Here is a 12,481-nt window from a genome sequence, read left to right on the forward strand (position 1 = left end):
GTACATATGCTTTCTTAGTTATGAGCTGCGTAGAAGTTCCTGGATAAGCAGGCACAAGATTGTAACCTCAATGACATGTACGAATCAAGGCACAAAACAGGTAAGCTGTGACCGCTACAAGGTGTCTACACTACTTCCCTTTCATTTTCCCCCCCCCGTTTCCTTTTTCTAGAGTTCATATGTTTTCCACAGTGGAAGCAAACCACAATTAATAGACAAAGCTACAAAGATGCCACAAATATTTCATTCAGAAAACATCAGTCATATTCAAATTTAACTGTGACTGAGCTGAGCTATTACAATAGTTTCAAAGGGATGGAAGCACTGACAACTCTCTTTTGATTTGGTCCTAAGGTTATGAGTCAAAGAAATATACTGTATCTATGCACACAAATGCATAGGCAGACAAGATTAAAAAAAAAAAAAAAAGCTTTACAAAGGGACATTCACTGCCAGAGAGAGAAATTCAGCTGTTGGAAACTGCTTGGTTAGAAACACAAGAAACTTTTCCATGTGAGATTAGCTCTTACCTACTCATGCAAATAGCTTTGATAAGTTGTAGCCTACAAAGCTGGTCTAATCCATGTGCATTTGGTCTCAGAAAGGCATGAATGAAGATCAATATATAGGTTTAGATCTAAAATGCTCAATAGGCACGTGTATGCAAAGCATTTTTACTTAAGCATTGTGATATGAGTGTGTATGTGTATGTATAAATATATGCTTCCGTAATCCTCTGCAAGGATAATATTCCTCCCTGCCTGGACACACTGTGCTTCGAACACTCTGCCCATGCACAGTGGAGAGCAGCACCAGAGCAGCAGTCGTGGGGATGTGGAAGGGCTGTCTACCTAACAAGAGCATGCCATACTATGGGCCCAAACAAATGTGTTCTCAAGCCACCACCCAAAGCTGATGTAAGATGGTGAGATAAGGAAGACAGCAGACACTACCAAAACAAAGACAGAAATCAATGCAAGTCATACAGCAAACAAACAAACAAACAAATCAAAATAGCTAAGTGGGCACTCATCTTTATCCCTGTTTTTATTCAAAACACTACAAGACTGCTTTTCATTCTCAGAATCAAATCATGGCTTAGATTGCATATGAAAAGGAACAAAAATGCAAAATGATCTGATTAAAATAAAAATTTATTATAATACAAAGCGTATGTGCTCAAAGTACATAAATAACATACAGTTTAAATGAAAAATGGAACACATGACAAATCATTTAAACTGAGGAGAAAAAAAATCATAGAACACATGGTGAAGCAAAGTTTAAACACATATTTTTAATGAAGCATTAATTATGTCAAAGGGCAGGGGAGAATACAACAAGATAAATGCTTGAATACGAAGAACTGATACTGCTATGAACACAAATGCACACTAAGCTTTACTAATTTCATATTAAAAACAATATTTTGTCAACATTTGAGATCATGTTTGTGGCCTTGCCCATACAGCTGATTCTTCCTGGAATGTAGCCATTTCTCTGGTGGGTGTAATCTGGTGGTAGAAGACTCTAGACAGAGATATGTGAAATGTTTCAAATCTGAACTACCCTGAACTCAAAACACCCCATGTCAAGTCTGAAAAAGACTGTTTTAATAGTTTAGGAAGTCTTTCAAGCTCAAAATGGAGTACTTTAAACTCAGACGGTGTTTTCTGATTTCAAAACAGTAATGACACCCTTATTTTTTATTACCATTCCCATCACTGGTCACTTTGGGCCAGGTTGTCTAGCACTACAAAGAGCAGAATTTCAGTAACATCACATGGTCCATTCACTGCCCATCCTTGCCCAGTAATAATCTCCACAAATCAATGTTTTGGTCCCATTTCCCAAGGTCATATAATGCATTTTCACATATGTTAAATGCAGTAATGACAAAGACACCAAAAATCTGCATATGCCAAATGCTTCAGAGGTGCATGGTATTCCCAAGTTAACTGAAACCATTTGCTTGGTGAAATGGCATAGGTAGTAGGAGAACATTTATCTCTGCCCCAATCTAGTTCAGTCAAGCTGAAACCCATTTTTGTAAGAGTCGCTTCCATTCCCACAGATTAATAGTTTCATTTTTACCCACCAGCCATTTATTAAGTGAGACTTATGCACTTTCCTCAAACCTGATCTCCCTAAGGTATACAAGAAGCGAAATATGCAGGAAAATGGGGTAGCACAGAAGCTGCCAGAATGCCCAAAGAGAAACCACCTTCACCAAATAAGGACAACAAAATAATTTTTAGTATTATTTCCTGCTAGCTTTATCACTCTCCTGCTCTAGAGAACACCTCGAACTAAAGGGTTCTAAAACAAAAGATCAGTATTTTCTAGGAAATGCTTAAGGCGTCAATAGGATGTATGATCAATGACAAACTCATCAAGCAGGGATAATTCTTTAAATATCTAGCTGTCTATTTTCAAACTTCTACCTGCTGGTCTATTCGCACAAAAGAACTTCTAGTATAAGCTCCCCAAACATCCCTTGCAATTGCTAAATTTGCAGGTGAATTATGTCCCAGCAGCTATTAAACTATTTAAAGCCAAAGTTCTGGGTTTGATGCTATATAGTGCTCAGCTAAGTATTTATAAGGAGTCTACTACTTTAGAAGCAATCCAACCAAAATTCTTGAAAATCTTACTATGAGTTCCTTATTCAACTTCTAATGTTCTAACACAACTGGAATTCGGCTGCATTTCCCTTGGGGCACACTTAAGACATTGGCATCTTAGAGTCTGAAGCATGTCTATTCGGGAACTGCCTTAGTCCATCTCACCTTGCTAGGCAGGTTGTCTTCCACCCTAAGAAGACAAGTTAATGATGATTTGGCATACTGTCGTCTTCCCTTGTCAGCACTACCTGCTTTGGAGCTTGATAAAATTCTGGCTGAATTGAGACAGAGAATTTGGGATTCAGATATCCAAAATGACAGAGCCAATGTTTCCCATCCTCCTCCAGGGTGGAGGAGCAATTCCCACAATTGCGCCTCCGCCCTGGACTGTTCCTAGATATTTCTTTAACATCTTGTATGTTCCTCATAGGAGACTATTTACTCTGGCCCGAACTGGGCCACTACCTATTAGGGCAACTATCGGTATAGACAGAAGTCTCCCATATGAAAGCTGAACTTGCTTTTGTTCAGACACAGAGGTAGAATCTGTTTTACATGTGCTATTAAAATGTCCACTGTACACCCAACTGAAATCAAATTTAACACTTTAACACTTCCAATTGTTAACAACTGCCATTGCGACTAGGAAGCCACTATCCTCCTTCTAGGTGACCACTCTTCAGAAACCTCTAAGAAGGTTACAACATGTTTATCAATTGCTATAGCTGTTAGAAGCCGTCTGGTTCTTCCCTCGTTTTATTAATTCTTGGCTGTTGTCTTAGTATTTTCTCACATTTTATTTTTATTCCTGTTTACACTCATTATATTGTATTGCTGTTTTTTTTTTTCTGTTTTTGGTCTTGGATTGTAAATAAAATTTTGATGCTTTTATGCTAAAAACAAAAAACAGAAACCCTACACCTACTACCATGCCTTTTAAAACAAGGACTCATGAGATATTTTACAACAATAACCAAAATTAAAAAGCAACAAATTAAAAATGGTATGTTGGAGGGGGGCAGCAATATGTCAGCATAAGCTTGATTCTGCTTAAAATACAGGAAGGGCCAAGCAGATTTCTCCAAAAAGAGAATTCCACTAGTATAGAGACACCACTGAAATGACATTGTTTCTGTTATCAACTAATCAGATCAGCTTCAACCTTATCAATCTGCCTGAAATGCTTCCAATCCAATAACACGATAATCTGGGTATTGCAGTCATTATAATATAAACGCTTTTCTAAAAACATTAGTTGGAGAGATTGATAAATGACGATTTCTTTAAATGTAACTTAGCGCTTGAAGAGCACATTCTAGCGCTGTTATTGACCCAAAATTTCCTCTTGTTTAGATTGAATCTGCAGATGAGACAAAACTGGGAGGTCTGGCCACCACCCAGGACAACAGAATGAGATTGCAAAATCTGGACAGGCTGGAGGACTGGGCTGAAAGGAACAAAATGCCCTTCAACAGTGAAAAATGGAGGCTATTACACTGTATTTAAGGAATAAAAATGCAGGGCACACATACACAATGGGGATTCATGGCTTGGAAGAACCCCATCAAAGAAAGGCTTGAGTGTGGCCATTGAAAACAGGTTGAACACGAGACAGCAGTGTGAGACAGCTATTAGAAAGGCCAATGCAGTTCTGGGTACGTTAGAAGAAGCATTGTACCAAAGACACATGATATCCTTATTCCCCTCTATTCTACACTGGTGAGAACCCAACTAGAGTTACCAATTTCCATGGTGAAAATCTGGGCACCCCATTTCCAGGATATTGACAGGTTCAAATATTAAGAGGAGGACAACAAAGGTGACACTGCAAGGAATGGAGGACATGTCCTATTAGGACAGGCTTAAGAAATTTAGGATGTTCAGCCTGGAAAAAAAGACAATTGAGTGAAAATACAGTACTGATGTTCAGATGTATAAAAGGGTGCTCCAGGGAAGATGGTCTACTGCCACAGAAATTAGGACTAGGCAGAAGTTGCAGTTCCAACTGTTGTTTAAATATAAGGAAAAACTTCCTGAAAATAAGATTTGTATAACAGTGGAACACTATGCCTATGGAGGTTGTGGGTTCTTAGTCTCTAGAGGCCAGACAGCCACCTCTCAAGGGTGTTGGAACGGCACACTGCAGGGCCCTAGACTAGATGATCTTTGTCATCCCTTCCAAATCTACCATTCTAGGAATAGGGAAATTTTGGCCTCCCAAACGTTATTGAATTACAACTCCCCAAACACAGGCAACATTACCCATAGCAAAGGATGTTAGAAGTTATAATTCAGCAACATCTAAAAGACTCACAGATTCCCCACTTCTGGCTTAGAACATTCTAATGTTATCTTCCTTCCTAGAATTTTTCTGAGATATTTAGCAGACTAAATAAGAAAAAGCCACCAATACCACAGCCATACTGATCTTTTTAAAAATCTAGCAAATAATACTGAACTTGAGTTCAAGAAGTTTTCATTTGTAGAAGAAAATGCAGTTGTTGAACAAAGCCGTGTGAAGAGGCATCACAGAAAGAACTTGACTATAAGAACAGATACCATTTATTAAATGAGCATAGTGAATATTTACTCATATCAAGACTGTTGGTCCATATTGTACAGTATTACCTACACTGACTATCATCTGTTTTGTAGCCTACTGAGTTTATGACTCTTCCCTCAAATTGTACTGAAATTAAGGTTTGACACAGTACTTACTCCTGTGCTTGATCAACTGAGGAAAGCTATCCTTCAGCAGCGTGACAGGTTTCTAATGCAGAAGCAACTGTATTAAAATTCTGTCATCTCCACATAGTTTTTTGCAGCACATGCTGAACATATCCTTACCTCACCTACAGCAGGTTTCCAATTTTATAGAGTTATAGGCTGCTGCAATCACAACTGACGCTGAGTAGTGGAATCTGGCCTTTGTACCTGATTTTTGACGCCTAAACAAATCGGACAATCATTCTTTTCAAAGCTGAAGGCTCAACAGAAGCACATTTTTACTAGATTTACTATAAGAAGTCAATCTCCTACAATGAAAGGGTTTAATATTTGGAGTCCTTGAGTTTAGAAAAGTAAAAGTAAGGGGAGGCATGATAAAGGGGCATAAAAATAAAGAGGGTGTAAAAAATCAGCGAGAGAGCAGCTTTATTTTCCCCTTTTTATAATATTAGAACTCAGGGTCACCAATCACAGAAGGAAGTGATTCTTCACAGAGCATTTGTACCGTGGAATTTATCACTTAAGATATAGGGATGATCATAAATTTGTTATGGTTTTGAAAGTGAAACATTCATGAAGGATGAGGCTACCACCTGAGTGCTATTCCTAATGGTTATACACTACCTCCTATATCAGAAGTTGGATGATTCAACTGCTGGTGGAAAATGGCAAAAGGATGCTAAGGGGACACTGAAAAAGCAGAATCCTGGAAATAGGATTTTTGTCTAATCCAGCATGACTTTCTCACCTTAACTCATATCGTAACATACCAATATGTTTACAGAAGCTTAAATACATTTCTGTCTATCAATATATATTTATAACATGCTTTATTTAAAAGTCTTGTATTCTTTTGCCAGTGTTGCAGAAGTTGAATAGTTAACTTCCTTTACATTTGGTTAATTGAAATTAACTGAACTTAAATCCAAATAATTGGGATCAAGTTTTTAAACTGTTTATGGAAAAGACAAAAGGTAATTTTTTGGAAGGTATTTTGGCAATAAAAAAATACCTACTTATGGTCTGGGACTCAAATTCTCCTATATCTTTTGCTCTCATGTTCTTTGTTAACTATTACGCTGTTTGCATCTTGATGCATTGCAATATTTCTTACTTTTTCAGCACCCCTAAAAATTCCCTTTTGAATTCATTCCTTAAGCACGACACAAGTTTAGATAGCACACATGTTAAGCTTTGTTTCAAATTGCTTTCTGAAAAAAAATATTAAAGCAATTAGTATAAAATTATTGGTATACCAATTTTTGGTGTCTCATGCACATATACAAACCACTGAAATCAAAAGAATAAGACTAAAATATTTGGAACTGTAATCTAGACAAACTGGAGTGTATTTAAAGATGAATCAAACTCTCTGAAACTAGAGTCCATTGCACTAGTTATGTTCTCCCCGACCTTCCATTCTATACACTACAGTAGTGGAGATGTCCTCATTTGATTCGGGTGACACTTTTTTCCACACAGTCTCTTTTAATGCAAGTTCGTGCTGAAGACTCTCATAGTCCAATGGTCCAAAGGAATGCTAATTGTTTAAGCAACATATATTATGTATTAGATTACCAATGGAACAAAACATTCTAGCATTATTTTTATTTACCAATTAGCGCTTGACGGTTCTCAACGATCACTCTCATCCTGACATTATTATGTGACAGACTTTTCAATTTCAAACCACAGTGAATAATTTATTTAATTTGGTGGAGGGGAAGAAAGACTCCCATTTATTTGTTTATTTTGTCACCGCCCATCTCCTCCCACCAGAGGGACCCATAACCAACTTCATTCATAACAGGATGCTGATTGTATTAATTAGCCATACAGGAACTTTCATAGTAAACTAGAATTCTTGAGGTTCTATTAATCACTGAGTTACTGACACCACTCCCACAATCCAGGTTCTTCCATTTTAGTTCAAGTCTGACATCCTCCCTTAGACATGGACTGTTTCCAAACTGCTAGGGCAATCATTACCTAGGCCTAAGCTTTACTATAAGTGTTAGAAAGATGGGTAGAAGACTGGAGCACTTTAACTGTACAGGGTCAAAACCCTAAGCTCCAAACTTTTTTTCAGGTCCAAGTGCGAAAACGTAAGAATTGCCCCTGAACTTACACAAGCTATAGTGCAAACGGAATACCAAAGTCTAGGTATTTTGCTGGTCTTTTGAATGGTATCAATGCCATTCAAAAACACAAGACTTCTTCCCACTAAGGATCAGAGCCATGATCAGATCAGTAAGGTGACTGACAAGCTTGGAAGTTAATACAGAGCTCTGTTATCTCAGGCAGTACATTTTTAAAAAATGTTGGCTGAGAAGCATCCAATTTTTCTACTATATCTCTCAGCAACAAGCAAGAGATTACCCACTGCTACTCTGAGAGCCAATAACAGTACTGGAGATACTTCTTCACTAATCTTTCGATCAACAGTGTTACCAAGATAAAAGTAATTTGTATTATATACATTCTTGTTTTTCTTGCAAGATCAAGTTCTGTAACAAAGAACTTTGTCCCATCACATTTATGAAGTGAACATATACTGCTGAATATGTTAGCTTCACTTCATGGCATTTTATCCAGCATGATTTTAGACCCATCTAGAAGGGATACATGAACTGCTCTCAGATTCATTTAAGGATAATCTAAATATACCAAACTCAGGTATCTTATATAATACCAATTATTTATACTAAACACAGTTTTGGCCAAATGCCACATTATTACTAGTAAGTGAGCAAATCAGTAAAAGCCAGTGAGTACTGTAATACAGGCTCAGCATTTAGCAGGAAGTTCTAGATGTGACAGATGTGGTCTGAATTGTATCTGAACACTCAGAACTTAAGAGTATTGATGCAATACATGTCATTGGCCAATCCTATTTGGAACTTGCTAAGCATAATGTACATGTTACACATTAATTTTATAAAATACTTTCAACTTACTCGCTGATCACCACCTTCCCTGCGAGGATCAAGCTTCTTTGCAAAATGCCTCAGGTTATCATAATTATGAAAGTTGCACAAAGAAACCAGTTCCTGTAGTGGTAAAAATACCATTCTGTTATATTTATGCACATATACCATCGTAATTTATAATTTACTATGTTTCATTCAGCTATAGTCTGGTATTACCTGATTACATATAACTCATAAGTAAAGCCCTATGTTAAAATGAATATTAAGTGAAAGTTTTAAATTTAGGGGAACAAAAAGAAAGGAATGTACATTATTTTGGCAACCAGGAGAAGTACTTGTACAGCTGAGCTGAAAAGAAATACATGTACTTTGTCAGCATTTCCTCCACTTTCAAAATGCATCCTCTGTATCTTTGGTCAGCTGACTGACTGTAGCTTGTTGGGGTACTGATCATCAATCTTTTTGCATTTAAAATACTCAGTCCTTATCTGCTTTGATTCTAACCATGAAGATACAAGCATTTCTGCTCAAGATCAATGCAAGCTTCCCCATCTTCACTGAGACAGGTGTAAACACTGATGATTATTGTACTTCTGCTACAAACTGGTAACAATTCAAGTAAGAAGACTTGCTCACATGACAGAAGTGTATCCCTTTAACGCTGTTGCCCATCTTGTCTAGCGGAGGTGACCAGCACATCATGCCCATAACGTTAGGAACAACCAAGAGAATGCCACCAGCAACTCCAGATTTTGCAGGAAGACCCACCTAAATGAAAGCATAATTTAAACAGTTAAAATATACTTATCAATACTTAGATGGCATTCACGGAATGTCTGTATTATCTGTCAAGGTAATAGTACTTTTCCAAAATGTATCAACTGATGTAAATTCACATCCCAGGGATTATTTGGTTGGTAACTCAGAACATCTTGTGAGTTTTCCTGGATTCTCTTCCATCATTTGAGTCCTAACTAGTCTATATGACATGGAATGTCTTTTATCACCTACATTTGGTTTGCTAACAGCAATCACCGTTTTTAATAAAAAGATAATTCTTTCTTAAAAAAAATAACTGAACATTTTTTATACAGATTCCCTCTATTAAGTGCTAGCATGAAACACTTACATGGAAGGCAAACTGTCCCGAGAAGTCATACATGCCACAGGAATGCATTAAACTTAGAGTGTTCCGAACTGCTTCAGGACTCAGGACTCTCTCACCAGTTATGGGGCAAAAGCCACCATTAGCGAGGGTGGCTGCCATGACACTAGCAGATTCACAAGTCACTTCGATGGAGCACAGCTTAGGAAGAATAAAGACAACAAGATCAAGAAAACATAGATCAACCTATGCAAACAGTAGGTTATGTAAAGGATGAAAGGACTACTTTGCAAAAGGGAGACAGAAGCCATAAAGAGCATATTACCCTATGAACAACACAGCATGAGAGAGAGAATCTGTCTCCAGATTAGGGAAGAAAGCCCTATCTGAGCATGAAATGGGCACCTGCTTCTGAACTGATGGCAAGGAAGTATTTTTATGAAAGTGATTATCATGGTGCAAGATTAACTTGTAAAACAGTTGGGAGAATGAGATTTTTTTTCGAACTTTTCTCTAATCAGTGCAATAGTGAAGCTTGTTCTGATGGAAGACTGACATTTTTTAAAAGAAACATTTTAAAAATACATTATCTAGTTACTGCAGAGATAAACAGTACAACAGTCCAATTGTGTGGCAGAAAAAGCAGGACAGTTCACATTAGTTACTAGAGTGTGCAAAATTCAAAGTTGCCTTAAGTTGAACATAAGGACTGGAAAAAATCTCTGATTTTCATCAGTAACAAGATTAGGGATAAGCAAATATGTTGGTGATTTTCCAGTTAACATGTCAGTGTGAACGCTCTGAGGATATGACCAACCATTTCTCCTCAGTGTAGTACTACAAAACTGGCTGCACAAAAGTTATATATTATCATTACAAAAATATATAACTATTAGGCCAAGGATGACAGTCAATTGTTAAGATCAGAGAATGAGAAATGCTGATTTATTAAAAACATATTCAACTGGAATATCCTTTTAGTTAACACACTTGCCCCAAACAAAGGACTGGATCCTCTGCTATACAAAAACAGGTCTGCTTGTGCAATGGACCATTTGTACCCCTTGTGCTTGTATAAATATAATTTTAACATGTAATTGCTATATATTTCTTTTACTTCTTCAAGGATTGCAAATATTCTGAAGATTAATTAGCTACCTGGAAGTAGAAGTCCAATATGCCAACCATATCTGTGCCCTCTGGAAAACACTTGAAAATAATAGAATATTTTAGTACATTATGACACAGTAATAAAAGCTATCATATAAAAACTAAAACTTTTGGTTGATAAAGAAAATGAGAAAATCTGATTCCTGAAAATTCAGAAGAGGATTAACTAAGAAAAGAAGAATTATTTAGAATTAAAACAAACCTTATCTTCCAGACATTTAACTCTACCTTCTTGTGAAAATTTGAAGCAAAATATTTTAGCTCTATTACAAAACCATCAAACAATATGTATTTCTGACAAGTAGTTTAGTAAGAGAGCATTGCAGGCTTTTGACAAGAGGGTTGCGAGAGATTATAATATGAAGATATTACATTTCTTTCTCTGTCCCATTCCTATTTCCTCTGTCATTTAAACCAAATGGAGGAGGAGGTCAGATGAATAAGATGATGTCTTCCCCCCGCCCAAACCAACTACTTCTCAGTAATCCAAATGGGACAAAAACATCTAATGAGAACATAAGGCCACTGGGTTAAATTTAAAGTAGTATTACATTAATTACTACTAATGTAATGAGTACTATTACAAGGATTTCAGTAAGTGTCTCTCTGAAGCTAATGGGGGAATCTATTTTTTGTTGTGTGCATGCATATTAAAAAGCATCTGCCACAGATTTATTCTGTGGGTGAAGGACAGGTTGCTTGCTTGTAATTGTGAGTTTTTAAGAGGTCATCTGTGCCATTGTACACTTAGGTTTTGCACCTGTACTCATGTTATGGTTCCTGGCTTTCCCCTCATAGGCACCAGAAATGGGAAAGTTGGGTAGATTTTCCAGAGAATGCTGACACCTCAGAGGCACTGAGTCAGGCTAGAGCTTGGATACAAGATCTGTCTTGAAGGAACATCCAGAACAAGAGGTAATTGATGAAGCAAAAAGACACAAGTTATGCCCACCTAAAAAGGGAAGCTTGCTCCCTCTGCCCTGGCACTCACAAAAAGGGCCCTAAAGATCATAATGCTGAAGACAGAGAACCTGCGAACAAGTGCAAAAACAACTCTACGCAGATCCAGAAAGATTGGGAAGTGTGTTATTCGAAAACAAACTGAAGGGGTTCAGTGTAAACAATGCTAAGCGGCATGACATTCAACAAGCAGTATACATGAGGCTCCCATCAAATGTTTCTGTAAGTTCTAGAAAGTTCCAAATGGGGTTTTGTGCAGGCACATCAGCCAGTTGTGTAAATCATAGAGACCAAAATTGAGGAATATACTGTCATTGCATTTTTAGTATTTCAGTATTGTATTTATCTTTACAGTCATTATGAGGAAATAAAATGTTCTGTGTAGTTTGTTCAGTTGACACTACATATATTTAAGGAAGTAGGGTAAATATAACCCCAAAGCATACCTTTTTCTCTTTCAGATAATAGCCTATTGCAAAGTTTCTGTCTCCACTCTCTCTTTCAGACTGGAACCTAAGGGAGAAAAGGGGCAGAAATGGATATCAAGCACTAAATGCTTATAAGATAATAGACATGCTTACAGACATCTGCAAAACTATTTCTGCATTCCTTGCTCACAGTTTCCCAAGATGCATCACGCAAATTTCATCATCTCTAAACTGTATATACATTGCAGAGGGCGGCTGGACAAGACAACAGCAAGCTGTAATTGTCAGAGAACTTCAAAGCTAGAACTGGCTTTCTTTGGCAGAGGACATAGCAGATGTTACCAGAGAAGCTAACCACTTGAGGTTCACTGCTGTACTGTTTTAGGTTTTTCATCCCATACTGCCTGTGAAACATCATTCAAGATGTTACCCATCTTTTCTGTTTGAAAGCTGTAAGGTTTTTAACAACTTGAGGCTCACATATCCAATAGTCAGTTACTTGAGCCAGACAAAATAACACCGTATAATGAGAACATA

The 12,481-nt window shown here is 37.2% G+C and overlaps 1 protein-coding gene across 5 annotated transcripts in view; it reads right to left on the minus strand.

Annotated features, from left to right (window-relative positions):
* GLS (glutaminase) overlaps positions 1 to 12,481 on the minus strand; it is a 76,304-nt gene that overhangs the window by 22,811 nt on the left and 41,012 nt on the right. For 3 of the 5 annotated variants that reach the window (XM_063318056.1, XM_063318061.1, XM_063318060.1), the window contains 5 exons: positions 11,963 to 12,029; positions 10,545 to 10,595; positions 9,411 to 9,587; positions 8,918 to 9,049; positions 8,309 to 8,401 (listed from right to left, as the gene is read on the minus strand). In XM_063318056.1, the coding sequence (XP_063174126.1) occupies positions 8,309 to 8,401; positions 8,918 to 9,049; positions 9,411 to 9,587; positions 10,545 to 10,595; positions 11,963 to 12,029 (520 nt within the window). Of the gene's footprint in view, positions 1 to 1,138; positions 1,531 to 5,751; positions 6,892 to 8,308; positions 8,402 to 8,917; positions 9,050 to 9,410; positions 9,588 to 10,544; positions 10,596 to 11,962; positions 12,030 to 12,481 lie in introns of those variants that run through there. The other 2 variants (XM_063318059.1, XM_063318057.1) reach the window with 2 other exon arrangements.

Source organism: Candoia aspera, chromosome 1, assembly GCF_035149785.1.
Source record: "Candoia aspera isolate rCanAsp1 chromosome 1, rCanAsp1.hap2, whole genome shotgun sequence".
NCBI lineage: Eukaryota > Metazoa > Chordata > Lepidosauria > Squamata > Boidae > Candoia > Candoia aspera.